We start from the raw sequence: 27,368 nt of genomic DNA, 5'->3' as shown, positions 1-27,368 counted from the left end.
TGGAAGTGTCCAAATCCGGATTGGAGCAACCTGGGATAGTGGAAGATGTCCCTGCTCATGGAAAAGGGTTGGAATGAGATGATCTGGAAGTGCCCTGCAGAAATCCACGTTTTTACTCTTTCCTCACCCCCACCCGAACACGAATCCCTCCTAAATCCAGGTGTTTTAACTCAAACCAGGTGAAACCACCGCTTAATTCCCAGCTTTGCAGCTGGCATTAATATTCCAGCCCGCAGCATCTGGCAGCAGTGGATCCGAATAAAAATCCTCAACGGAGCAGTGGCGTTGCTGTCAAATCACCTCGTCAGGGCCGAGCTTTCAATCCAAATATTAAATAACGGGAAGCAATATTCCTGAAAGCTCCATCGTGCTGCCCTGGATTATGGCTAAACCCCACAAAAAAAAACCTCTGCCATGGAATAAATGGAATTTTCTGCCTGCAAAAGGAATCCCAAAAAAGCCCTTTTTGTGCTTAAATCGCTGCCCATGAGCGCTGCGGCCGCTCCAAGAAATTCAAGGGATGCCAGAGTGGAGAACGAGTCCCGGCCGCCTTCCTGGCATGGGGCATCCGGCAGAAATTCCAAGTATTCCTGTTATTTCTGGCTTGGCACTGGGTTCTCCCTGCTGTTTTCTCCGTGTGGGGAAGATTCTACCGACTCTGTACATTTCCATGACAAACCGCTTCCCAAATCCCTCTGAATCTCCTATCACAGAAATCAAATTTCTTTGGGAATTTGCGTAACTTCCACATAATTTCCATCTGCTTTAGGGGAGGATTTTTCCGTGTTCTCTTAAATCTCCTTCCCTGCTCTAAAGCCTCCTCCTTGATCTTCTTCCAACCTTCGAGAAGTCAACGATGGAGGAGAGTGGAGAAATCTCCGGGTTCCGCGCGCTCCGTGAACAACCCGGCTCCCTCATCCAGGAATTCCTTTGCTTCCAGTTGTTTTTTCTGGAGAGATACAGCCACCCCCACCCCACACCTGCAGGTAAAAGCACCCCCCCCCCTCATTTACATGTCATTATTCATGCCAGCCAGAATTCCAACCATCCACAGCTCAAAATACCTTAAAAACCCATTAAAACAACCAAAATGATGGATTTTTACGTTCCTGACGCTTTTAACGGAGTCAAGGGGCAGCTCCACTCCATCAAGGTGGGACTAAGGGAATAAATCATGGGTGGGCTTAAGTGGAATTATTCTAACAGCGTTTTCCTGGTTTTTAATGGAATGACGTGGCGACGCTTCTCCGAAGGAGGTTTAAAACAAGAATATTCCCAAAACCATGCATTTTTCCAAGATCTCTTCCTCTGCGCCGGTGTTGTTTAGACTTTGCAGGTGAAGATTAAAATTTAGAGCAGGGATTAAGTGGATTTCCCCCTCCTTGATTCGAATGATTAATTCAAATATTGTTTTCCGATGGAACGTGTCGGGATTTGCCGGCACGGGAAAAGCAAAGGATCCCCGGGCACCCCGCACCAACCTGGCTCCCTGTGCCATCCGAAATTCCCACCGTGCCCTCGCTCTTCCTCACCTTCCTCCCCCGGCTGCGGGATTTGGGAGCATCTTCTCCCACCACCTTCCACCTGAGCTTAAGATCCCCTTTTCCAGGGCTAAACTGGGATGGGAATGAGGGAAGCAGCACGGCCCCCCTTCCCTCCCAGCTGGGCACCGCCGGCACAGCCTGCTCCGAGCGCATCCCGCTGGGAAGTCCAGGGTCAGGGATGAGCCGGCGGCGGAAAAACCTCCCTGTGCCTGGCACGGTGCCCGGCGCCGCTCCGGCAGCACAAATATCTCCGTGAAAAATGCAGGGAAAGGTGAGCAGCAGAGCCTGAAGATGTCCAGGCTTCTACCTGAAGCCTCCCATGATCCATCTGGAATTTTCTGGCTGGGATCATGTCCTTAGGACAGAAATCCAGCCCCTATAATCATGGAAAACTCATATTTTATGCTAATTTATAACTAAATTAAGTGATAGGAAAACAGGATAAAATCCTAAAATCCTCCATCCTTAAGGTTTTGCTGCTCTTCATCTGCAAGTAGTGCTGTTCCCAAAAATTCACATGGAATTCTATGGAATTCCGTGTATATCAATATCCCAGGGTTTGGACTGCACCCGGAATTTTAAATTCCTGCTCAAGCACTCGTTTCTCAGCTTCTGTGGGATGTGGGGTTCTCACAACCCCACCATGACCTCTCCAACCCTTCTTCCACACTTCCAATCCCTCTTCCCATTTTTAGGAGCCTGGAAGTGTCACTTCCTCCTTGGAATTCTTTTCTTTAGGAAGCTTTTTGATTGGTTGAAGCTGATTCCTAGGAAAACCAGAATGAGTGAGGTGAAATCTGGAATGTGGGCAGTGAAATGTAAATTCGGGAAGAGGGTGAGCGCTGGGATCAAGTTTTCCAAGCACCTGAGGGTCTCCTTCTCTCCTTCTTGGTTGGGATGGGCTGATGGGTCTCTCTGATGGGAAAACCATCAGGAAGTGGAGTTGGAAGAGGTTGTTGGGATCAGGAGGAGATGGATTCATCCTTATCCATGGACATCCCATTCTGCTCCTGGTGGGACAACGAGGGCCTGGCAGCTCCAGATGGGAGTTCCAAAACCCTCCAAACTTTTCCCAGGATGATCCAGCTCTTTGTCCATGGAAGAACCATGGAGAAGGTGCAGCATTCCCACCAACGGGATGAGATCCCAACTCCCTTTGTCTCCTGCTGAACACCCGTGATGGGACCACGAGGATGATTTGATGGATACACCACGATCCGTGGGATATCTGGGGTGGAGGGAAATCCGGTTTGGTCTTTCTGGGGGAATTTTGGAGTGATGGGAATGCTGAATGCCAGCTTTTAGCCAATCCCTGTTGACATCAAAGCTTGGTTTGATGGATGTCCAAGATCTCCTGAAGCTCTCCGCACACAATTCCATTCTCCAACTAAAATATTCCCATAGGATTCTGCCCATCAAAATACCATAAAAAAAAGAAATCCTATTATTTTTCCAACAGGAGAAGATGAAACTCTCAGGGATTGTCTCCGGATGGTGCTATGGGATCACTCGTAGCTCCAAACCCTCAACACCGAATCTCTCCGTGAGACATCTCCCACGTTCTGCTGCTCCGGTGGCATCGGCTCTAATTAACATCCGTGGAAGTTGATCAAGACAAGAAGGAGGTAACGACCCATCCCATCCCTTGCCATCCCCTTCCCACTTTTTTTAGGAGAAGCAGGGCCGGGAAGATGGATTTTTGCCGTTTTCTGGCAGCTGTTTGAACATCGCGTGGTGGGATGGTTGGGTTGGCACATTGGAGGCCATGAATCCATAACCAAATGATTTTGTGGGATGTAAATAATGAGGTAACACCAAAATGAACTCGGACGACGGTTCCTGATGAGTCACTTGGCTGAAGGTCAAGTTGACCTTGCTAAAGGTCAACTTGAGGTGGACCTTCCCCAGGCCACAGCACGCACTGTGTCCTCTTGGTTTGGGACATCCATGATGGCCGGGGGTTCTCCAGTGAGCCCCTCTGGGATCAATCCCATCAGGAACCCACCAGGAGGAAGCACAAGACCAACACAACCCATCCTGGCAGCCGAGCCGGGCATGGAGGACACGGAGGCCCGCAGGGACACCACATTCCCGGGAGCCAATCGGGGCTGCTCATCCCAATTAAAACAATCCCCCAGAAACAGCCTCTTTCCTGAAATCCAAATGTCACCGAAAACAAGAGGAGATCTTTCCAGATTGGAGAAGGAGGAGGGAATGCTGGGAAAGAGCACAGAAGAGCCTTTATCGTTATGAGGAATCAGCTGGGAAGTACAAAGAGACCAGAAATGACATTTCCCAAAATAGCCGATCAATAGGGAATCTGCTCCCGCTGGCTCCGGGAGTGAGACAAAGAGTTCCAAAAATGGTGATTTTTCAGCTCTTGCCTGTTCCGAGTGGATTTCACATTCCCCGGAGTGCATTCCCTACGCCAAAGCCTTTCATCCTCTTGGAATCTCCAGCCTGAATCGTTCATCCCTGACAGGACACAGGGAATGGCTTCCCGCTGCCGGAGGGCAGGGTTAGGTGGGATATTGGGAAGGAATTCCTCCCTGGGAGGGTGGTGAGGGGCTGGAATGGAATTCCCAGAGGATCTGTGGCTGCTCCATCCTGGAAGTGTCCAAGGCCAGGTTGGATGGGGCTTGGGCAGAGGGCCCAGCCCAGGAGGCCCCACCACTGCGATACCCCCAAGAACAGCCATCGACCCTCATCACTTTTCTTCCAAAAGATGGGATTTTCATCCCAGGCAATCACTGGTGTCAGTTCTGCTCCTCCTCCTCACTTCCAAGGGAACCAGGGAACAGACTGACCTCTAAAAATCAGGAATGGTCACATTTATTAACTCTCGGTCGGAACCGCGCTCAAAATCTGGCGTGGTGGTTCCTCACCTCCTTCCCAGGCTTCTCCAAAGCTCCCGGAAGTCTCTTCCTGAATTTTGGGCCTGGATTCACACACCTCTTGGCCAAATTACACCCATTCCCTGCATCCATGTGGCACTAGGACAACAAATCCAGATGGAGAAGGGCTGAACGTGGCCAGGGCAGGATTTGGACACTGAACCATTTGGACACTGAACCTCCCTCCAACCATGGAGGATGAATCCAGTGACCCTCATGAGAGCCAAGAGGTGAAGACAGCTGGAAAATGACAAATTTTTGGAAAATTACAGCTGTGTCCCAAAACAGTGGTGGTCCCACCACCACGACCACCTCCTAAACCCTGGCAGACACAAACCCACCTCCGAAACCACCTCAGGTGCCTCCACGCAAGGTTCTGTGGAGCTCCGAAAGGTGGTGCCAGGATTTTTGGGAGCCAACCCCAATTCTCTCCCTATTTCCCTAATTTCTTGCTAGGATGTAATTCCTGTTGACCACGAGAAGCTCAAAGACCTCTTTAAACATTCCTGGATGTGGAGGTCAAGGAGAAATTGAGGAAAACCATGTCAAGGATCCCATGCAGGTGAAGCAGCTGCGCTCCTGCTCTCCTAAAACACCCATGGAAGAACTGGGATTCTCCCTGCTGATGGATTGGACATCCCAGCTCTCTGCCAAAGAGCTGGAACACAACAAGGCACCTTCTCCAGCTCCAAAGCCTGGAATGAGGGATTTCACCACAGCTTTGGAGCACTTTGGTGCCATTGCTGCTGTCTGGGAGGAGAAAAGGAGAAGATGGTCCTTGATGTTGAAGATTTTTGGTCTTAAGTCCAGCTCGAGCAGCCTTGGACCTTCCATCCATTGACTGGCCAACACGACCATGGGATGAAGACAGAAATTTGGGATTTCTCCCATAAAAAAGCAGATTTCCCGATGGGAAGATTGATTTTGGATTAGCGAAGAGTTCAAGTCCCTCAAGAGAATGAGGATGCGAAGCAGCTCCAGGGACCACAAATCCAGAGGGAATGAAGAGGGAAAGGGTTAAGGGCAGGCATCGTAATTGACTGAATGACTGGATTTGGGATTCCAGGGCTTCCCGACAAAAGCCTTCCAGGCAGATGGAGCATGACGTCATCCTCTTAATGACACCCACTAATTTCATTACGTTGGAAAAATCTCCCAGAGGAATTGTTGGCCGGGAGCTCCGAGCCAGGGCTGTCAAGGAAGCAGAAAAATCTTTCCCTGCTCCCGAGGATGTTGCTGCAGCTCCTGGGGTAATCCCAGTGGCTGAACCCCAGAGCTGCACTTGGAGGTGATGATGATTCCATGGATGAGGGTGTTCTCCCAGCTGAATCCCACGGGATTTCTCAATCAAGATCTGTCTTCTCTTCACAAAAATCCCACACTTTGTCCCAACATCTGGGAGTTCTCCAGTTTCTCCTTTCCCGGCCAGAGAGGATGGAAGAAGGCAGGAACCACGACCTGGGTCTCACCAAGCTTTCCCATCCACCAGAGAACTGTGGAGGTGTTGTGGGACTCAATCCTGGATCCCTCTGCCATTTTCCAGAGGAAAACCTCTGGAATTAATGCCAGACTTGGGGAGAAGAGGGTTGGAATGGCCTGAGAAGGCTGTTGGGTTGCAGACCTGATTTTCCAGCTGATCCTGGGACCTTCAGGATCATTTAATGAATGGCGTTTGGAAGTGGATGGATCTGAGGGAGCTTTGGCAGCTCCAGTGGAAGTGTTTGATGGCTCATCCTACTTCATGTGGAGTCTTTGGATTCCATCCTGCTCCAAATTTGCCATCTCCATGTTGGCATAAGCCCGTGGGACAACCAGAGACCCCCCAGTCCCTGTCCAAAGGTCCTGGAGCACCACCCTTCCTATCCCTGGAAGTGTCCAGTGCCAGGTTGGACAGGGCTTGGAGCAACCTGGGGTAGTGGAAGGTGTCCCTGCCCATGGCAGAGGGTGGGACTGGATGATCTTTAAGGTCCCTTCCCACCCAAACCATTCCGTGATTCCATGATTCATTTTCCCCCTTATCATGAATCCCATTAACAGGAATTCATCATGAGCTCCGATTCCAGCTCCTGGCACTCACGGGGTTAAACCAAAATCCCACCCTGTGGAGCTCTGCCGGCTCCGTGAGACTCTTCTTCCAGAAGGAAGTCCACTCACAGCTAATTAAGCAAAGCTGCTAATTAGCTCCTTGGCTGGCGGCGGCTGGGGGAAGGGCGGCGAGGGCTGCTCCGTGGGTTTTTATGGGATTGGGAAGACGGAGGCATCTCCTGCGGCACAGCTGAGCTCACGTGTGCGGTGACACTGAAGCTTTTAATTGCCTGGGTGGCCACAGCCACCCGCCCAAATCCGCAGTGTTCCTGTCCCCATCACCGGCAAATCCCACCAGATTCTGGCTCGGCTCCCACTGCTAATCCGATGCCAAACAGGAGGCCCCTGAAATCCCTGTTTCCCAACCAAACAGCTCCACGCTTCCCAAATCACGCTCCTTCCCACTCTTCCTCACTTCCTGGGAATTGCATCCACCCAGCTCATGGGTGGGATCAGGTTGTCCATGGATTCTCTCCGCGCTCAAGGAGAGCGTTTGGCTGGTGAGGATAAAAACCCGATCCCATTGCCCTGTTGGTTCTCCCTCTTGGAAAGCTCGGATTTTTTCCCTCTCTTCCTTAAGTAGCAGTTAATTCCGGTGCTCCCGGGAGGTCACTCGGCAGCAGTGAATTACAGGGAAAGGCGGGATGGAACGTGGCCAGCGCCGCTGGGGGATTTTCCACCCACAAGTGTCTTGGATTGGGATGGAGATCACGGCACTCGCCAGCTTGGAACAGCAGGAAAACGTGCCAGGAAAAGGGATGAGGAGCATCACGCCCTTCCCAGTCAGCATTTCCAGCATGGAAAGCAATGGAAGAGCTGGAAGCGCTTCAACTCACCCCCAATTCCAGAAAAAACACAGGAATGTGTGGAAAACGTGCCAGGAAAAGGGATGAGGAGCATCGTGCCCTTCCCGGTCAGCATTTCCAGCATGGAAAGCAATGGAAGAGCTGGAGGTGCCTCAACTCACCCCCAACTCCAGAAAAAAACCAGGAATTGGGGGTTTACCAAAACCTGGAGCAACCAGGCAGGGAGTGACTCCATAAATCCCCAAAATCTGGTCTTACCCTCGGCTTGGATTTTTGGGGTTTAACAAGGACTTGGTGGGGTGCAACGAGGACTTTTGGGGTCCAACAGGGACTTTTGGGGTTCAATGAGGACTTGAGGGATTCTAGAAGGACTTGGTGGGGTCTAACAAGGACTTGGGGGGTTTTTGGAGAAGGACTTTTGGGATTCAATGAGGATTTTGGGGTTCAGTAAGGATTTTTGGGGCTCAACAAGGGAGTTGATGGGGTTCAATGAGGATTTTGGGGGTTCAGTGAGGATTTGGGGTCCAAGAAGGACTTGGTAGGGATCAAGGATTTTTGGGGTTCCTTAAGGACTTTCGGGGTTCATTGAGGACTTCTGGAGTTCCACAAGGACCTGAAGGCAACACAGGAAGGGAAGGGATGAGGAGAAGGACTGGAAGAGTGGGAATAAAACATCAGTGTCATTCACGGCCCCACTATCCCATGCCGCCACCCATCCCAACCCCAATCTCGGAGGGAAATTCCGGCTACCTGTAGTGGAGGAGTTGTCCTTCCGTGCTGTAATCCCGATAAATGTCGTATTCCTTCTCAAACACTCCGGAAGGCGATGAACTGGAAAACAGGAATGGTGAATGGGGGTTATCAAGGGCAACGTCAGTGTCTCCTTTAGGATGAATGGAGATGAATCCCATCGGGATGGGCTCCACCTGTCCTGGATCTGCTCCTGGGACCTGCTTGAGCTTGGAGTCATTGATTGAGTTGGTGGCCAGATGATGATCAAGGCCCCATTGTCCAACCCTTCAAAGATCATATTTTCCCTTAAAACATCTGAGCAGATCCCAAACATCTCCCGGCTCCATCCCACCCATGGTCCTTTCTGAGTGCCTTGATGCCGCTCCCGCTCCTCAACAACCTTGGATGGTCAGAGCCAAAGTGGGAAGAGGCAAATCCCCCAAAAAACCCTTTTTGCCACATTTTCATCTAAATCTGAGCCCGCAGAGCTCTTGTTCCCAGAAGATGGAGAAGGTCACACCACCAACCCACTCCCAAGAGACACCATACTTGGAAAAACATGGGAAAAAACCATCTGGGAGCGCAGGATGGAATTTCCAAGCTGATTTTTGGACTTGCTGGGGTTCAATGAAGACTTGGGAATTCAACGTGGACTTGGAGTCCAAGAAGGATTTTGTGGGATTCAAGAAGGACTCAAAGCTTTTCCTGTAGGATCAAACCCACTCTTGATCCATGTTTTTGGCTCCATGCTTTTCCAATGGCCGTGAATCCATGCCAAGACCCTCCAACACTTCCCAAAAAACAGCACAAAACCAGGTATTGATCATTGTCTTTCCAATATTATCCATCCCCGCTGCCAATGAACACAGAAAAAGGTTTATTTTTGCCTTAACAGCCATTCCTGGTGGGAATGTGCTCAGAATTGGTCCCGTTTGGAAAACATGGAGCAAATAATCAGAAAACATCTGGAGAAAAAACTCAACTCCGAGCAGTTTACAAAAAAAAGGGCCTTAAAATCCCTGCCCCGTATCCACATTAAGACTCCCACATTAATAAAATTCGGATCCCATGTTGGTTTCGGGAGAAAAAAAGAGGGAAAAGAAACAAATCTTCCTAATAGGATAAAGCTCAAAAATTTTAGTCGAGCAAGAGGCAATAAAATTAAGCTTCTGTCAAAGCTAATTTTAATGGGATTTAGCCCTGGAATTATGACTGTGTGGAATTGCTTAATCCCTTTTTCCTCTCCAGTGCATGTGAATGGATTTCCTTCTTGTCCTCCAATATTCCCAAGAGAAAGGCATCACCTCTGATCCCAGTGCTGTACCCAGATCCATGGTAGAATTCAAATGGATCCTAGATCCATCCCTGGAAGTGTCCAAGGTCAGGTTGGACAGGGATTGGAGAAACCTGGGATAGTGGGAGGTGTCCCTGCCCATGGAACTGGATGGGCTTTAAGGTCCTTTCCCAACCATTCCAGGATTCCAGGAGAGTTCAGGAGCTGTTTAAAGTCCTTCCCTGTGGATCTGCTTCCCAGCAGCACCACCCCCCCCCATCCCATCCAGCAGCATCCCAGGGGAAAGTCTGGTGGGAATATCGGTTTTTCCTTCTAAAAACTCCCCTGGAAGCAGGACATGGCCAAAACAGGACCATGAAACCCAAGAGACACAGGAATTCCCTGTGGCCTTGTGGGATGGACCAACAGCTCCCCCCACTGCCATCAGCGAGGTCCACACCCCTCCAGAAGGGAATTCCCACTCCTCCAGATCCCAGGTTTCTGTTCCAGGTGCCAGGATCAAGTTCCGCATGCTCCTCCATCCCTTATTTCGGCCGAGCCCAAGGACAGGTGGTTTTTCTTGGAGCTTTTGGGAGTTCCAAGATCTTCCAAATCCATCAGAGCCATGGCTTGGTTTCCATCCATGCTTTGTCCCGCTGTTCTGTTTCACATCAGCGTTAATTATCCCTGTCCAGAGCAAGTCCAGGCCTCCTCCGGACCATCTCTGACGAGGTTTCTGTGCAGACAGAGTTGATGGATGAGTGAATCCATCCCAAAGATTTGGACTGGAGGCAGTGTGGTGGGAGCTGGGCAGGGAATCTCCACAGGGATCCACGGGAGGACGGAGCGGTGGTCGCACATTACCAGGGGTGGCTGAGCTGGCTGCGCTCGCTTTCCCGGGATGAGATGAGTTTTTGGGAATCATTAAAAGCCACCGGCTGAGGTTTCAGCGTTAATGAGCAGCCTCTGGAAGCTGTGGGCGTGGAACTGGCCGGAGAGCCGGGAGCAGGATTCCCAGTTAATTCCTCGTTAATGTTTAAACAGCAGCACTGCTGGATTCCTGCTATTCCAGCTTCCCACAGGCAGGGATGCGACGGAGCGTGGCCCCAGCCCTTTGTCTGCCCCCCTCCAGCTGTTTTTCCAAGGTTTTTAAGCCAAATCCTTATGGATTTTGCTTGACTAACAGATCCATTGGATTAAAGGAGGAATTTTACAATGAAGGTGGTGAAACACCGGCACAGGAGAATCTGTGGATGCTCCATCCATGGAATAGTCAAGGCTGGGTTGGATGGGGCTTGGAGCAACCTGGGATAGTGGAACGTGGCCCTGCCCATGGAAAGGGGGTGGAACTGGATGGTTTTGAGGTCCCTTCCAACCCAAACCATTCCATGTTTAAGGTCCTTCCTGCAGTGTCCACCTTGACCCAGTTTGTGTCCTCAAGCTGGACATTCCCACCCAAACAGGTCTTGGCCAACCTGGAACAACTGGGATAATCTGGAAAGCTCAACCCAAATGAATTTCCCAAGTGGGCATCAAGCGCTTCCGCAAACACGGGGCTACAAGCACTGGGTTGCATCCCAGAAATCCCGATGGATAAAACCACACGGAGCTGGTCACAGGAAGCAAAACCAGTTCTAACTAAAAACTTGCCTGGTCGGGAAACCTGGCTTTGGTTTTGGAAAAGTGTCCTGAGGTCTCCCAAAATCCCAGCTCCATCATCTTCTCCTCCTGTGCTCCAGCCTGACCATCCTGGTGATTCCCCACTGGATTCTCGCAGGTTTTTCAGGTTTCTAATAACCCTGAACTCCCTGAGGTTGCCCAGTAGTGGTCAAACGAGGATTAAATCTTCCCTGGACCTACCGAGATGTTCCCAACTTCCCTTGCTCACCTGCACTTGGGATAACACTTCCCAGGATTTCTGGATCCTCAGGTGGCCACCAGTTTGTCCATCTCGTGGCTACACCTGGCCTTGCTGAGCTTCAGGAAGTTCTTCCCAACCTGTTCTCAATCCATAGGATCCCTCTGAGCTCCAGCCCTGCCCTCAAGCTTATCTGGAGACGGGGGTGACTCCTGTCTGCTCTGCAGATTATTGATAAGGATATGGATCGGGAGAGGAGCCGGGATGGGCCTGGGAGGAGCCAACTGTCGGGTTGGGAATGAACCTTTAACCACCACCCTCCGGGCTGGATGATCCAGTTTTTATCCATCAAGTCGTGTCCCTGTCTAGATTCCGATGTGCCAACTTGGACACAAGGATGAGGGATACATCCAAAGCTTTTCTGGGACACTTTGAAGGTGATTTTCCATGAATAAAGGGGATTTTCCACAAATAAAGGTGATTTTCCATTAATAAAGATGGTTTTCCATTAATAAGTGTGATTTTCCAATAAAAAAGGTGATTTTCCATGAATAAAGGTGATTTTCCAATACCAAAGTGATTTTCCATTAATAAACGTGATTTTCCATTAATAAAGATGATTTTCCATTAATAAAGGTGATTTTCCAATGAAAAAGGTGATTTTCTTTTAATAAGGGTGGTTTTCCAAGAAAAAAGGTGATTTTCCAATAAAAAAGGTGATTTTCCATTAATAAAGGTGATTTTCCAATGAAAAAGGCGATTTTCTATTAATAAGGGTGATTTTCCAAAAAAAAAGGTGATTTTCCATTAATCAAGATGATTTTATATTAATAAAATTGACTTTCCCTTAATAATTTTCCCTAAACCACAGATTGCAAACCCTCCAGCACGGACACAAATTTATTCCTGGCAGCTTTATGTCGGGAACCTCTGGCAGTACGACAAAACCGAATGAATTTTTAAAAAAATCAATAAATCCAGGAGTTGGGTTTTTTCCCACCTGCAACAGGAAGTGGCACCATTCCACAGCTTTTCAAAAATCAGGGAAAGTGAGTGGCCTGAAATAGCTCAGCTCCATGGCAAAGCCAGGAATAGAAATGAAATCCTGGCTCCTAATCCTCGGCTCTAATCACAGCCCTGCAAGGCTTCATACTCTTAATTACAGCCCCTGCTTCCAATAAAACTTCAAAGATGGTTTTCTTTGGAGTTATGTAACCGGAATTTCGGGGCCGGCCACCGACGCAAACGCTCGGAGGAATTAGGCAAATATCCGTCTAATCCGCGTTTCGCAACGGGAAGTGGGGAATTCAAGGAAAGGATATTAAAAAGTGCCAGGAGCCAGAGCTTTGCCCCTGATTTCCAGCCGGGCTTGGAGCAAGAAATGCCGGATATGAGCATTTTTTCTGGGAAATATTTGAGAATGGAATGAGGAAGGGGAGTTAAATCTTGTTTGGTTTATGCTGGGAATGTGTTTTCCGCTGGTTATCCCCAAATACCCGTGTGTGTCCTCGGACGGTTCATCCGCCAAGAGCTTCATGACCTCAATAAACTCAAGGATCACAGTGAAGAACTGAATTTAAGGAAGGAGCCCCTGGCAGCTGTTGAGCCTGGAAAATGGATTCAAGGATCTTGGAAGTCTTTTCCAACCTTAACAATTCCATGCAAAACTCACCCGGATGGGTGGGATGAGACCTGGCACCTGTTGGAGCACTCCCAGTATTGGGAAAAGGGGAAGGAGGTTGAAGCTGAAGGAATTGTTGAGTAGGAAAATCTTCCATGGGGGAAATCAAGTCTTTGGATAAATCTGGGAATGCTGGGAGATCCTATCAAAGACATCCATCATGCTCCGGCAATGCCCCATCCCTGGAAGTGTCCAAGGCCAGGTTGGATGGGGTTTGGAGCAACCCAAATCATTGGAAGGGACCTCAAAGACCACGGAATTCCGACTCCTCTGCCATGGACAGGGATATCCAAAGTCACTCGGAGCACGAGCTGGATTTTTGCCGTGAAATGGGTGGGAATAAGTCAAAACCTGGGATAAAACACTAAAAAAACCCCATTGGAAGACTGAATTTGGGAGCCTTCCCAACATCCTGCCTCATGGTTTGGGAAATTGAGGCTCTCATGGAACCAGGGGAAGAGTCTGAAGCCGGGAAATTTCCTGGTGATCCTTAAATTTAAAAAATCTTCAGGACAACTCAGCTGGGATGGATTCAGCTCCTTGTCATGGATTCCAGAAGGGTGGAAAGAGGAGATAATTCCATGTCCTGAGGACAGGAATCCTTGGATTGTGCAAGGTGTGTCCCACAGAGGTGAAAATGGGAAGGGAAAGAGCAAAGCAAAGACTGGAATGGAATTCCCAAAGAAGCTGTGGTTGCTCCATCCTTGGAAGTATCCAAGGCCAGGTTGGATGGAGCTTGGAGCAACCTGGGATTTTGTGGAAGTTGTCCCAGGGGTATTGAACTGGAAAAAAACAGGGATGAGGCTGTTCTGCCACAGGCAGCAAATAAAAGGGAGAAAAAAGTCTGAGTTTCAAGAATTCCAACAATTTCCTCCAACATTCCCTCCCCTGGGCTGGCAGCAGGGATTGGGATTCCTCAGAGCCTGCTCCAAGGCCAGGAAGAGCCCATGGTGGTTTTCCCGGCCACCGGAGCCAGGGAGACGTCGGTGCCGGGACCTCCTGCTCTACCCATCCACTCTGTGGATAAAACATCGGGAAGAGAAGGATTTGAAGTGGAATGCCATGGGCTGGGAATGGGATGAGGTTCCCACAACACCGGGAATTGGCAAGATGGAGAAATTCCTCTTTGTCTTTAAGGGATGGGATGGATGACGCAGTTTTTAGGGTTGATCCAGATCCACATAGAAGTTTCAACAGGATCAAGAGTTCCAGGCTTTAAAAACTTCCTTTTTGTTTTTTTTCCTCCCATAGTGGAGCAAAAACTTCATCAAATCATGGAAATTTCATGGAAGAACTTCATCAAATGATCAAACCCATGGTTTGGGTTGGAAGGGAAAATCCCATCTGCTTCCAACCTCTGCCATGGGCAGGGACAGCTCCCACTATCCCAGGGTGCTCCAACCTGACTTGGGACACTTCCAGGGATGGAGCAGCCACAGCTTCTCTGGGAATTCCAGTCCAGCCCCTCACCACCCTCACAGCCAAGAATTCCTTCCCAATATCCCATCCATCCCTGCCCTCTGGCAGTGGGAAGCCATTCCCTGGGTCCTGTCCCTCCATCCCTTGTCCCAAGTCCCTCTCCAGCTCTCCTGGAGCCCCTTTAGGCCCTGGAAGGGGCTCTGAAGTCTCCCTGGATCCTTCTCTTCTCCAGGCTGGACATTCCCAGCTCTTTCCTCACACTGGGAGACGTCACCCACCTGGGAAAATCCAACATTTGGGTGAAGAAACACCTGGAATTCCAAGGCTTAAGCTCCTCCTGGATGCACGACATTGGGCAGGAAGGCCTTGAGGATCTACTCCACACCACGGCCCTTCCATGCGGTTTTCCGGAGCAAGTCCTGGGTTTCTCTTACCACCGGAGGCTCGTCTTGGAAGGAAGGCTGGGAATCCCTGCAGGGACCTGGAAAATCCTCGGGCAGCAGATGCTGCGGAGATTTATGTCATTGATCCACCTGTTTTCCAAACCCGGGCACGGCAGGTTCTTCCCAATGCCTTCTGGGAAAGGAAATAAATGGAGAGAATTCCAAGGAAAAATTGTGGGACGCTCAAAACCGGGATATTTCAGAGGTTTGAGTCATCTCTTATTCCACAATGCTGCTTTTTTGGGATCTTTTGGAGTCAGGAAACGGCTGCTGCTTGCAGGCGGGATTTGATCCCAGAGAGCTCCAGCGGGCGTATTCCAGGGACTGGATTTTAAGGGAATCCTCCTTGGATATTCCAGCTCAGCCACACTTCATCCAGGAAGATTTAAATGCTGAATTTTATCTTCTCTGATATCCTCGTGCCTTTGGAATCGGGATGTGCAAAAAAAAGTGGGAATTCTGAGGAATAACTTGGGCACAATTTCCCAGCAGATGGGATTTGGGTAAAGACCCATCATACTCTGAGATTCTTGTGTTTTGGTCCAAAGAAAATTCTCCTGATGGTCAAAGATCCACTTCCTTGTCCTTCAAGCTTCCACTTGGAAGTCCTCCTTAGAAAAGCAGCAGCAGAGCCGAGTTTTCCATGGAAAAGGCTTCTCTCTCCGTGCCTGACACCTTCTCCAAGGATTTCAAGCCCTGCACGGACCAATAACCTCAGACACTTCCTGACAGCGTGGAAAATCCCAGTGACCTGACAGAAAATCCGACTGACGTTCCCGCTCCGAGATTTCACGGCTGTCAAGTCACGCTCCGGAGAAAAGCCACCATTTTAAGACAAGCATGGAAAACTCCAGGGGAAGGCTGGAAAATCCCTCTGGGAAGACCACCAGGACAAAGCTGCTGTTGAGATCCCAGGGTTGATTCCTGAGCTGGATCCGGCTGCTAATTAGAACAAATCCCACCTCACCATGGAAGTGTGAGGTGATTCCGGCGGGATCCAGGTGCTTGGCAACAGCAAATTCCCCGTAGATTCCAAAGGCTGACGCATCCCTGACCCGCACGGGTGGGATGGAACATGCCCATGGAGGTGAGGAATGGATTGGGAGCAGCCTCCAGCATCTCCAACCAAACCTGAAGACGCTCTGGTTCCTAAATCCTAAATTTTAAGGGAAGCTCCAGGTGTGAATTCCAATAAAAACTTTCCCACTTATCCCACATTCCCTTTTCTGATCAGATGAGCTGAGCTTATCCAGAAATCTTTAAATAAGACTTCATGAGATGAAACTTGGACTGGGAGGTTCCACCTGGAAACCTCTGGAGCTCCTTTCCAGCTGCGGATCTTCTGTGAGAAATGCAACCAAGATCTGGGAAAACACTCATGGAATCATGGAATGGTTTGGGTTGGAAGTGACCTTCACGATCATCCCGTTCCAGCCCTTTCCATGGGCAGACACATCTTCCACTATCCCAGGTTGCTCCAAGTCCCATCCAACGTGGCCTTGGACACTCCCAGGATGGGGAAAATGAGGGAATGGGATTTTTTTCCAGCCAGGATATGAGGATCAAGAGTGGGATGCAGCCATGGTTTAGCTGAGCCCTGTCACCTCCAGGGATGAAGGTGGAAATTCCAGTCAGCAGGAATTTCTGCTCCCTCTAGTGGCATCCAAATTTTTACAATTTTAATTTAATTTTTAAAGCTCCAAGACCTGGGATCCGCTCAATCCAAATCCCTGGAAAGACCAAGACCTGGAATTCCTGGAGATTCAAGGATACGCAATCGTCCATCAGCCAAACCCAGCCCAGGGCTGAATTCCTCTTTTCCTCCAGCAGATTTCCAGGGATTAAAGCTTTCTATTGGAGAGTCCAGCCCTCCTCCCACCTGATCCAGCGGCTTTGCATCCCATAATACACCTGCCAGGCCCAAGCACTGGGAACGGGGAATGTGTGGGTGGAGGACATGAAGGATTAAATCACCTGCAGTGTCCATGCTGGATCCGATGGGGGAATCGGATCTGATGTGGGAATTCCCCCAGGGAGCTGCTGATCCCACCTTGGGAATGATCCTTCCCCCAGGGAGCTGCTGATGCCGCTCCTGTTCCTGCAGCAAATCCCAGGGAGGTTAAAATCCATCCCTTGATCCCTGTTAACCCCTCACGCTGCTTTGGGAATGGGATCCTGCTCCATCAACATGTGCCGGGCTCATCCCACAGAGTGGGCAGCAAAAAAGGTGGGAATTCTGCCCCTCTGCCCCGCACAGGTGAGACCCCACCTGGAATTCTGACTCCAGCCCTGGGGTCCAACAGCAGAAGGATGTGGAGCTGCTGGAGTGAGTCCAGAGGAGGCCATGGAGCTGCTCTGAGGGCTGGAGCCCCTCTGCTCTGGAGCCAGGCTGGGAGAGCTGGGAATGTCCAGCCTGGAGAAGGGAAGGATCCAGGGAGACCTCAGAGCCCCTTCCAGGGCCTAAAGGGGTTTCAGGAGAGCTGGAGAGGGACTTGGGATAAGGGATGGAGGGACAGGACCCAGGGAATGGCTTCCCACTGCCAGAGGGCAGGGATGGATGGGATTTTGGGAAGGAATTCCTCCCTTGTGAGGGTGGTGGGGCACTGGAATGGAATTCCCAGAGCAGCTGTGGCTGCTCCATCCCTGGAAGTGTCCAAGGCCAGGTTGGACGGGGCTTGGAGCAGCCTGGGATAGGGGAAAGTGTCCCTTTGTCAGGGAGGTGGAATTCCATCACCTTTAAGGCCCCTTCCAACCCAAACCATTCCATAACTCCGTGATTCCATGACTCTGTGTTTCCACGTCTGCCTGCAGTGAACAACCCCAAACCCATCTCCCTCCCCCAGATCCCCCTGCCCCACAAGGACACCCCATTCCCAGGCTCAGAGATTCCATCAGAGCCTCTTCCAGGACCTCGGGAAGGTGGCACCTCCCTCAACGTGCAGAGCCGAGGCCGCCTCTGATGTCCCACATGAAAGCACTTGCTGAGCTGGCTATTCCTGTTCCCATCCAGCCGCAGTTTCTGGGTGCCAGGCGTCGGGAGCAGGAGTTGGGAACAGGAATTCCACCCCTGCTTGGTCTCCTCAACCTGGCTGGGTCCTTAACGTGGTCAAAGGCATCAATTAAGAGAAGACAAATCCATTAATTAATGACCTGCCTCAGGTTGCCCAGAAAAGCTGTGGCTGCCTCGTCCCTGGAATTGTTCCAAGTCAGGTTGGAGCAACCTGGGATAGTGGGAGGTGTTCCCATCCGAAAAACATGGATTTTAAGGCTCCTTCCAACTCAAACCATTCCATGACTCTGTGATTTGCAGCTTTCAACTCATAAAAGATGAAACAACGACAGAGCAGCAACACAAACGTCTCCAAACATTGTCCGTGGACCTTGGGAATTGAGCACTGACTCCCTTCTCCTTCCTGAGGGAAATTATCCCACAGGCCAGGAGCTCCCCAGGCCTGTGGCTGTGGCATGAATCATCCCGACTCCTTAGGGAGATCTTATCCAGGGAAATCATTTAAAACCACACCGGGCTCTAAACCCAGATTTCCAATCCTAAAAATGAATTTCAGAGGCCAAGAGATGATTCCTTGAAGGATCCTTTCTGCAGGGAACATCTAAATTGTCCCTAAGGTGGAAAAACACCTTCTCCCGATGTTTTTCCCTCTTTCTCCTTGTTTTGTGGAGGATTCAACTGGGTGGACACCCATGAAGAGTCGAGCTGGAGGAACGATCCATAAAATGTCTTTGCCCAAGACCTGCAGGATGAGGATCTCTGCTCTTTTCTCCCGGAGACCACCAGGATTAGGAATTCCCAATTTCATCCCACCCATCCCACCTTTACCTTTCCGTTTCCTCCTTCACCACGGAATACTGGCTGGACTGACGGCTCGACCGCTGCTCCTGCACCTTCTCGTTGCCCTCCAGCTCCTGCTCCAGGGACGAGCTGGTGCTTCCTTCCCTGCTGACATTGCTGCTCCTCCCGGGGCTGTTTTCCGTGGAAGCCCGCGGCGACTCCGTGTTCTGCTTCAGGGTCTGCAGCTTGGCCAGGGGGATGATGTCGCAGTTCTGGGGACGGTGCCACACCGTCCTCTGCGTGGTGGCATTGTAGTAGTAGAAGCGGGAGGTGTTGGGGTCGAAGAGCTCCCACCACTGGTTCTCATTGGTGCGTTTGATCCGCACCCCAGCGGGGGGGTCCCACACGCACTCCCCCGTGATGAGGTTGGCGTACATGCGCTCCCGGGTCCGAGGCTCGATGATTTCCACCCATTCCAGCCTGGAAAAGGACAAAGAGAGAAGGGAAACGTCAACCGAGTGATCTCTGAAGGTCACCCAAACCATCTGATGATTCCGTGATTTGATGTGAGAGCAGGGCGGAGAAGAGCAACGACTCTTCCTTCCAACCCCACTTGAGTCTCTCAGCTCCAAGGCTCGATGATTCCCACCCATTCCAGCCTGGAAAAGCACGAGGAGTGAGTGGGAAACTTCTACCAAGATCCCTTCCAACCCCAACCATCCAATGGCTGCACGACTCGGCGCTCGCAGTGAGCACGGGATGAAGAACAACAACTCTTCCTTCCACCCCCACTGAGTCTCCCAGCTCCGAGGCTTGATGATTCCCACCCATTCCAGCCTGGAAAAGGACAGACAGGAAACTTCAACCAAGGTCCCTCCCAACCCCAAGTCATCCCATGATTCCACGATTTGACACAAATGCAGGATGGAGAAGAGTGACTTCACAACTCTTCCCTCCCATTGAGTCTCCCAGGTCCAAGACTCGATGATTCCCACCCATTCCAGCCTAGAAAAGCACAAGGAGTGAAGGGAAACTTCTACCAAGATCCCTTCCAACCCCAACCATCCAATGGCTGCACGACTCGGCGCTCACAGTGAGCATGGGATGAAGAGCAACAACTCTTCCTTTCACCCCCATTGAGTCTCCCAGGTCTGAGACTCGATGATTCCCACCCATTCCAGCCTGGAAAAGAACAAGGAGTGAGGGGAAGCATCAACCAAGGTCCCTTCCAATCCCAGCTATCCAACGGTTCCGCAACTCGGCACTCGCAGTGAGCGTGGGATGAAGAATGACTTCACCACTCTTCCTTCCACCCCCATCGAGTCCCACAGAATTATTTACACAAACCAGAGAATTCCCAAAGGGCTTCCAACCAATCCCTGATTTTCGGCTCCCAGGGAAAATCCAGTAAGTCTGCAAAGCACACACCCGACTTGGAGCCCCTCAGTGTCCACCTGGAATCGCGGCTTCCACCCCGAGCCCTCCACAGCTGAACCCCCTGAGGGTCCAGACCCGGGGATCAAAGCACATTCTGTGAGGGAATGGGAAGGACTGGATGGACTGGAAACACCAACCTGGAGATGAACTTCTTTTGCACGACCACCCCGCAGCCCAGCGCTGCTGCCCATACCACCAAAACCGGCAGCATTTCCCACAAAAACTCCAAAATGATGGATTCAACCTCCCCCAGTCCAGCTGGAGCAGCGCTGCTCCCTGGCACAGATCCTGAAGCTCCTTCCCTCTGACCTGATTTCAACACCGGGAAAAGGCGGCAGCTCTGTGGGACCCACCTCCGGCATCATCCCAAAACCACTGGCCCCAAAACACCTGGGCTGGGTGGCAACCACGGGTGGCACCAACACCGAAACCTGATGGTGGCGGGGATGGAGATGGTGAGGATGGAACAGGCCCAACCATGTCCTGGGCTCCATGGGAAGGAATGGAATGGAATGGAATGGAATGGGAGGGAATCATGGAATGGAATTGAGTGGAATAGTCCCATGGGCAGGGACAACTTCCCCTATCCCAGGGTGCTCCAAGCCTCATCCAACCTGGCCTTGGACACTTCCAGGGATGGGGCAGCCACAGATTCTCTGGGAATTCCATTCCAGCCCCTCACCACTCTCACAGCCAAGAATTCCTTCCCAATATCCCATCCATCCCTGCCCTCTGGCAGTGGGAAGCCATTCCCTGTGTCCTGTCCCTCCATCCCTTGTCCCAAGTCCCTCTCCAGCTCTCCTGGAGCCCCTTTAGGCCCTGGAAGGGGCTCTGAAGTCTCCCTGGATCCTTCCCTTCTCCAGGCTGGACATTCCCAGCTCTCCCAGCCTCTCTCCAGAGCAGAGCGGCTCCAGCCCTTGGAGCAGCTCCATGGCTTCCTCTGGACTTGCTCCAGCAGCTCCACATCCTTCTGCTGTTGGACCTCAGAGCTGGAAGCAGAATTCCAGGTGGGGTCTCACCTGTGCGGGGCAGAGGGGCAGAATTCCCACCTTTCTTGCTTCCCACACTGTGGGATGAGCCTGGGATATGTGGAATTTCCAGGACCAGAGCACATGGACAGGTCATGTGAAGCTTCTCACCCACCAACACTCCCAATTCCATCTCCCCAGCGCTGCTCTCCATCCTTTCCCCCCATTCATGTTTTCCTGGAATTGCCCTGACCCATGTTACTCAGAACCACAACAAAAGAGGTTTTTGGGATCATCCAGCAGCAACGGGAGCTTAGAAATTCCAAACAGGATTAAAAAAAGCCGTAATCCCAAGGAACAGAGAATTCCACTGATTTTTCAGACTACCTCAAACACTGCACCTGTCGCCTCTGGATCATCCAGAGGACACCTGAGACATTCCGGGATCCACTTCCTGATTCAAATTCCTCAGGTTTTTTTGCGTGGGTTTATGTAAAAAAATCGAAGGAATTAAATAAAGTTATTTGGGATTTATCCTTGTCTGCATTTACAAGGCTTTTAAGGAATGTCTAGAAATAGATAAGAAGGAATAAAAAGCTAAGCGAGGCTTATGAAGGAAGGTGCCACTTAAACCTGACACATCCAGGGAATCAGACAATGATGAATCACATGGATTGCATCCTGACACCTTTTCCTGGGAATGAATCCCTGGAGGCTCTTCAGAAATGCCCAATTTGCAAGAAAAATAGTCCCTGGAGAGGGGTCCCAGGTGTCAGCCTGGCCCTGAGCCCTCCGGTGATCCAGCTCATTTTCCAACTGGATTTAAACCTCACAATCGAGAAAAGAGTGGGATTTTCAGGTTGTGGGTTCCCAGATTGGCTCGAAACCCCCTAAAGGATGAAAATGTGTCCAACTCCTCTGGGAAAAGAGAGGAAAATCCGTAATTAAGCTTTTCCCTGCAGAACAGAGATTAAAAGCAGTTGGAGAAGAGTCTATCCTAAATCACGGCTTGACTCATTCTGCAAAACTCGGACCCAATCCAGCAGGGAACTGCAACTGGAAGCCACTTCCAGCTTTGGAGAATTGGATCATCAACGGGATTGGCCAAAGAACCGGCCAAGGTGGCCGACGGCACCTGGTTTATCCCAGCCCAGGGAAGGTTTGGAATTCCCAGGATATTGAGGGACTGGGGCGTGTTCAGGAAAGGCAATGGGATGATCTTGAAGGTCCCTTCCAACCTAAAGCGTTTCCTGTTTTTTATGAGGCAATTCAAATTCCCAGTTCTCGGCAAGGTTTTGGAGACCTTGGAAGCAGCTCCACAGCACTTGGGGTGCTCTGCTCCCCAAATCTCCCACTCCCAGGTGATCCCTTTGGATTCCCAAACCAAAATGTCCAAGAGATCCAAGAACCAAACATGTCCAAGAACCCAAATCCCCCCATTAGAGCCCAATCCCCCCAAAACGATGATTCCCATCTTGATTCCCATCTTATTTCCAATCTTATTTCCATGCTTAAAATTAATTAAAACCCCTCCAAACTTCATAAAAATTTAAACTAATAATGGAATTATTAAATGAGTTGGGGTGAAAGGAGCTTTTAAAGCTCATCTGTTCCAACCCCTGCCTGTTATTTTATTTATTATTAATTAACATTAATGATTATACCCTTTGTTTTATTCACTATCCCCATTATTTATTATCCACTTCATTATTATTATTATTATTATTACTACTTTACTTGGTACACCCTTTATTTTATTTATTACTGATTTTTCGGGGATATTTAACTTAAAATATTATTTTAGCCTCTGGAAAAAACCACAATTCCTTAATGCCAGACCTTGGAAAACCCGGGCTGACGAAGGCGAAACCGAATCCCTGAGTGTCAGCAATAAACCAGGGAATATCAAAGTCTTCGGGAGCTGGGGCATTTTTCTGCACCGGTAATTCCATTTTTAGGGAAGCACATTATTAACCTGAAAGGTGGAATTGTTCTTGGTCGTTCCTGATGGATGCAGCGGGAAAAAAATCAGGGCAGGCACCCAAAGGAGCAGCTGGAGCTGCTGGAAAAGCTCGGAGTGGGATAAAGTTAAGGAAAAATACTCCAGCTTTTCCCACTGAGGAGGAGTCACCTGCTCAGGGAGCAGCTGGGGAGGTGTTAAATGGGAAAAAAAATCATGGAATGAGGGCTGGGTGAGGGGTGGATCCTCAGCCAGTCCATGGAGAACGGGAAAAGAGCTCTGGTGGTTTCACTGTTTGCTCCAGAAAAGCCGAGCCATGGAATCGCTGTGGTCCCATCCCTTGCTGTGGAATTTTGGGAAGTTGAGTGTTCTTTCCCCAAAATTCCAAGGCAAATCTGTGGTAGCTTGACTCCAGGTGTCCTCTGTCCACCACGCCACTGGTGATGATCGTGGAAAAACATGGAATGGTTTGGGTGGGAAGGAACCTTTGAGGGTCATCCCACTCCATGGGCAGGGACAGCTCCCACTATCCCAGGGTGCTCCAAATTGGCCTGGGACACTTTCAGGGATGGGGCAGCCACAGATTCTCTGGGAATTCCATTCCAGCCCCTCACCACCCTCCCAGCCAAGAATTCTTTCCCAATATCCCATCCATCCCTGCCCTCTGGCAGTGGGAAGCCATTCCCTGTATCCTGTCCCTCCATCCCTTGTCCCAAGTCCCTCTCCAGCTCTCCTGGAGCCCCTTTAGACCCTGGAAGGGGCTCTGAAGTCTCCCTGGATCCTGCCCTTCTCCAGGCTGGACATTCCCAGCTCTCCCAGCCTGGCTCCAGAGCAGAGGGGCTCCAGCCCTTGGAGCAGCTCCATGGCTTCCTCTGGATCTGCTCCAGCAGCTCCACGTCCTTCTGCTGTTGGAGACCCCAGAGCTGGAGGCAGAATTCCAGGTGGGGTCTCACCTGTGCGGGGCAGAGGGGCAGAATTCCCCCTTTCCTGCTGCCCACACCACAGAACACTGGGAATTTCTGGGATGTGACCACACCCCGCCAGGTCATATCCCATTTTTTACCAACCCCTCAGGACAGAAGGGAAATGTCAGGCAAAATCAGAGGTCTGGATTCATAACAACATAAACACCGGGAGCTGTGCATTTGTAAGGATCTGGAAAAGAATCCAGCACGGGACTCCTGCAGTGCTGCATTCCCAGCTGGAAACAGCTATTCCAGGAGAGTGGGAGAAATCCAAGCCCTCTGCTCCATCCTGACATGAATCCACAACAATTCCAGTGATGGAAAAGTGCTGGCAAGGCGGAGAGTGAACCCTAAAGCCACCTCAGGGAAAAATAAATTTCCTATCAAAGCGAATCCATTGTTTCTGCTCATTCCTTTCCTAAAGAAAAAGAGGGAAAAATCCAGCTCCGGGAGGCAGGAGCCGTCGGATCCGGGTGTTAACGCGGTGCTGCTTTGATGGAGAAGGGATGTGACTCCCTGGGCAATGTCAGGGGAAGGTTCAAGGGCGGCCGGGGTGAAGAAGAGATGTCAGCAGGAATATTATGGGATGGCTGGGAGGATTATGGAATCCTGGAATGGTTTGGAAGTGGCCTTAAAGATCATCCAGTTCCATGAGCAGGGGCACCTTCCACTATCCCAGGGTGCTCCAAGCCCTGTCCAGCCTGGCCTTGGACACTTCCAGGGATCCAGGGGCAGCCACAGCTTCTCCAGGAATTCCATTCCAGCCCCTCGCCACCCTCCCAGGGAAGAATTCCTTCTCCAATTCCAAACTAAACCTCTCCATTTTTAATTCCAAACCATTCCCTCTCATCCCTGTTTCTCCGATAACCTGAAGCCTCAGCTCTGGGCAAAGCTGATCCTGCTTGGACTTAATTTCTCTCTTTTTGGAGGATTCAGGAATTTAAAACAGCTCCTCCAACTTCTTCCCCTCAAGTCTTTGCTTGGAGCTGTTCCTTTCCAACCAAAATCCCAGGAATCGATGTGGAAATCTGATCCCACTTCTCTCTGATCCCAAAAAACGCTCACTCAGCCATTTTTCCCCTCGGACTGCAGCGATCAATAAATTCCGAATCATCTGAGGTGTGGAACGCTCGGAAATTTAAACTCATCCTAATCCAGGTCGGCTCATGGAATTAATCCAGGTGCCACGAGTGACACCGAGGTGACACCGGGGGAGGGGTCAACTCCCAACTTGGCCAAGTGGCTCAGAGGCCGAATTAACCTCAATGACACAAATTCCAGCTCCTTAAAACCCAGCTTAAATCCCAACATGATCCAGGTTGGACAGGGATTGGAGCGACCTGGTGGAAGGCTGGACTCGATGACCTTTGAAAGTCCTTCCCAACCCAGCCCATTTGATGTTTCCATGATCCCACAAGACTCTAATGACCTTATTACCATGAAAAATCAAAAAAAAACCCCTTATCCCACAAATCGCGGCCGGTTCCTCCAAAACATCAACACAAGGAGGTTTTTTTGGTCAGGAAAAGCTTTTCCAAAGGCTGATTCAACAAAAGAACCCCTGTCCTCTGGATGTTGATGATGATGAAGAGCTTTGTCCCTGCCTTGCTCAGCAGTTTTCCAGCTGGCGACCCCGGGAACAGGCGTTGGATCGATCCCTGAGCCATGAAATAAATCCATAAAGGACTGGGTGGAAATCTGGGAGCTGATCCAGCTCTGGGTCTGTGCTGGGAATGCAGAGATGGGAGAAATTCCAAGGATGGAGATGTCAAGGTGCTTGAAAAGGGAAGGGGCATCATTAATTAAGGGAAAATCACCTTAATTAGAGCTGCTCCATCCTCTTGGGGCAGCCCCAGGTTCTCTGGGAATTCCATTCCAGGGTCTCACCACCCTCACAGGGCAGAATTCCTTCCCGATATCCCACCTAACGCTGCCCTCTGTCAGTCTGAAAAATTCCTGCTCCGGAATATATTTTGGGATCCAAATTCAGAGTGACCAAAGCCTTGGAAAGACATGGAGGAGAAGATGAAACTCGTGCCCCCAAGGTTGTCACTTCCAGCTTTTTTTTCTGGGAACAAAGTGAACGGAAGAGGCATTCTAGGAAGAAATGGAAGCCTGGAATTCTTTTTCTTCACATCCTTCAGTGGCTGAGTTCAGGGACTGGAAGAAATGAGGGAGAACCGGGGAACCCAAGCCACTTGTCTGGGAAAAGATGGGAATGATGGGAGAAGCCTGGGAATGATGATTCCCAGTTTAACACCATTGAACCGTTGAGTTTCAGGGATCCATGGAATGGTTTGGGTTGGAAGGGACCTTAAAGCCCATCTGGATGTGGGTAGTGACACCTTTCCCTATCCCAGGTTGCTCCAACCTGGCCTTGGACACTTCCAGAGATGAGGCAGCCACAGCTTTTCTGGGAATTCCATTCCAGGACCTCACCTACCGTCACTGTAACCAAATTCCTTCCCAATATCCAACTGAATCTCCCCATTTTTCGTTTCAAATTCCCAACCTTGACATAAGCAGGTCCTTTCTCTTTCCACCACCATTCCAAGGACTTTGAGGGTCTTTTTTCCTGCTCCATGGGGGAAGGGGGAGGGAGTTGAAGGCATCTCAAGACCTTTTGTTCCACCCTGCACCATCCCAACCATTCCCTTTGCCATTGACGGCGATGACTGGAAAACCATCGGATATTTAATTGTCCGGAGGGAATTTAACAGCTAAAAATGACTGGTAGGACCCTGAAGATCATTTTTTTATCTACAGACCACCAGAGATCCAAATCTGGGATATTCCTGCTCATCCAGCTGCTCTGGAAGAGGTGGAATGTGGGGATAACACGGCCCGATGGATCCGACCGCGTCAGCTCTCAACTTCCTCCTTTGATTTGCTGGAGATACAGCCCTGGGATTTGCAACCCAGGAATGATTTGCACCCCAAATGATACCCCCGGAGTAATTCCCGGCTCCGGTTAAACCGGGATAACATGTCTTGGGATGTGCCAGGGCTTGGAATGTGCTCTGGGAAAGCTCCCAGTGTGCTCCCGGCTGGCCAAGCTCTTCCTCAGCACTTTTGGGAGCCAAACCGAGGAGGAGGAATTTTTTGCATAGGGATGAACCTCCCGGATTTCTCTGCCAGCTTGGAATTGCAGCTCTTGCCAGCTGCTTCCCGAAGGAATAAATATCTGGATAAATATCTGGCTTTTAAATATTGATATTCCGACGGATCTGGGAATTGCAGAGGCCTCGCTTGAGCTTTGGTTCCTTTGCAAAGGTGCTCAAGCAACAGAGGGTGGCTACAAATGGAATTCATGGAATTATATCTTCCCTGTGAGGAAATCCATGGAAAATGAGCATTTCCATGTGCCGCCATCAGCTGATTCTGCCGGGGAATCAGGAGATGGAATCCAAGAGGGAATCTGATGTTCCCCAGCGTTGGATCAAGCACCATCCGAAGGCTCCCAAATCGTGATATTCCATGAAATCCAAAATCCCGTCCCTGCTGCCATGCCCT

The 27,368-nt window shown here is 50.3% G+C and overlaps 1 protein-coding gene across 5 annotated transcripts in view; it reads right to left on the bottom strand.

Moving 5' to 3' along the window:
• The window catches only part of ARHGAP39 (Rho GTPase activating protein 39), a 108,478-nt gene that overhangs the window by 19,689 nt on the left and 61,421 nt on the right, over positions 1–27,368 (bottom strand). For 3 of the 5 annotated variants that reach the window (XM_048286203.1, XM_048286201.1, XM_048286202.1), the window contains exons 2-3: positions 18,574–19,005; positions 8,080–8,160 (exon numbers count right to left, since the gene is read on the bottom strand). In XM_048286203.1, coding sequence (XP_048142160.1) covers positions 8,080–8,160; positions 18,574–19,005 — 513 coding nt within the window. Of the gene's footprint in view, positions 1–8,079; positions 8,161–18,573; positions 19,006–20,099; positions 20,189–27,368 lie in introns of those variants that run through there. The other 2 variants (XM_048286200.1, XM_048286204.1) reach the window with 1 other exon arrangement.

Source organism: Corvus hawaiiensis, chromosome 26 (assembly GCF_020740725.1).
Source record: "Corvus hawaiiensis isolate bCorHaw1 chromosome 26, bCorHaw1.pri.cur, whole genome shotgun sequence".
Lineage (NCBI taxonomy): Eukaryota > Metazoa > Chordata > Aves > Passeriformes > Corvidae > Corvus > Corvus hawaiiensis.
This window is presented reverse-complemented; position numbering and strand designations above follow the sequence as displayed.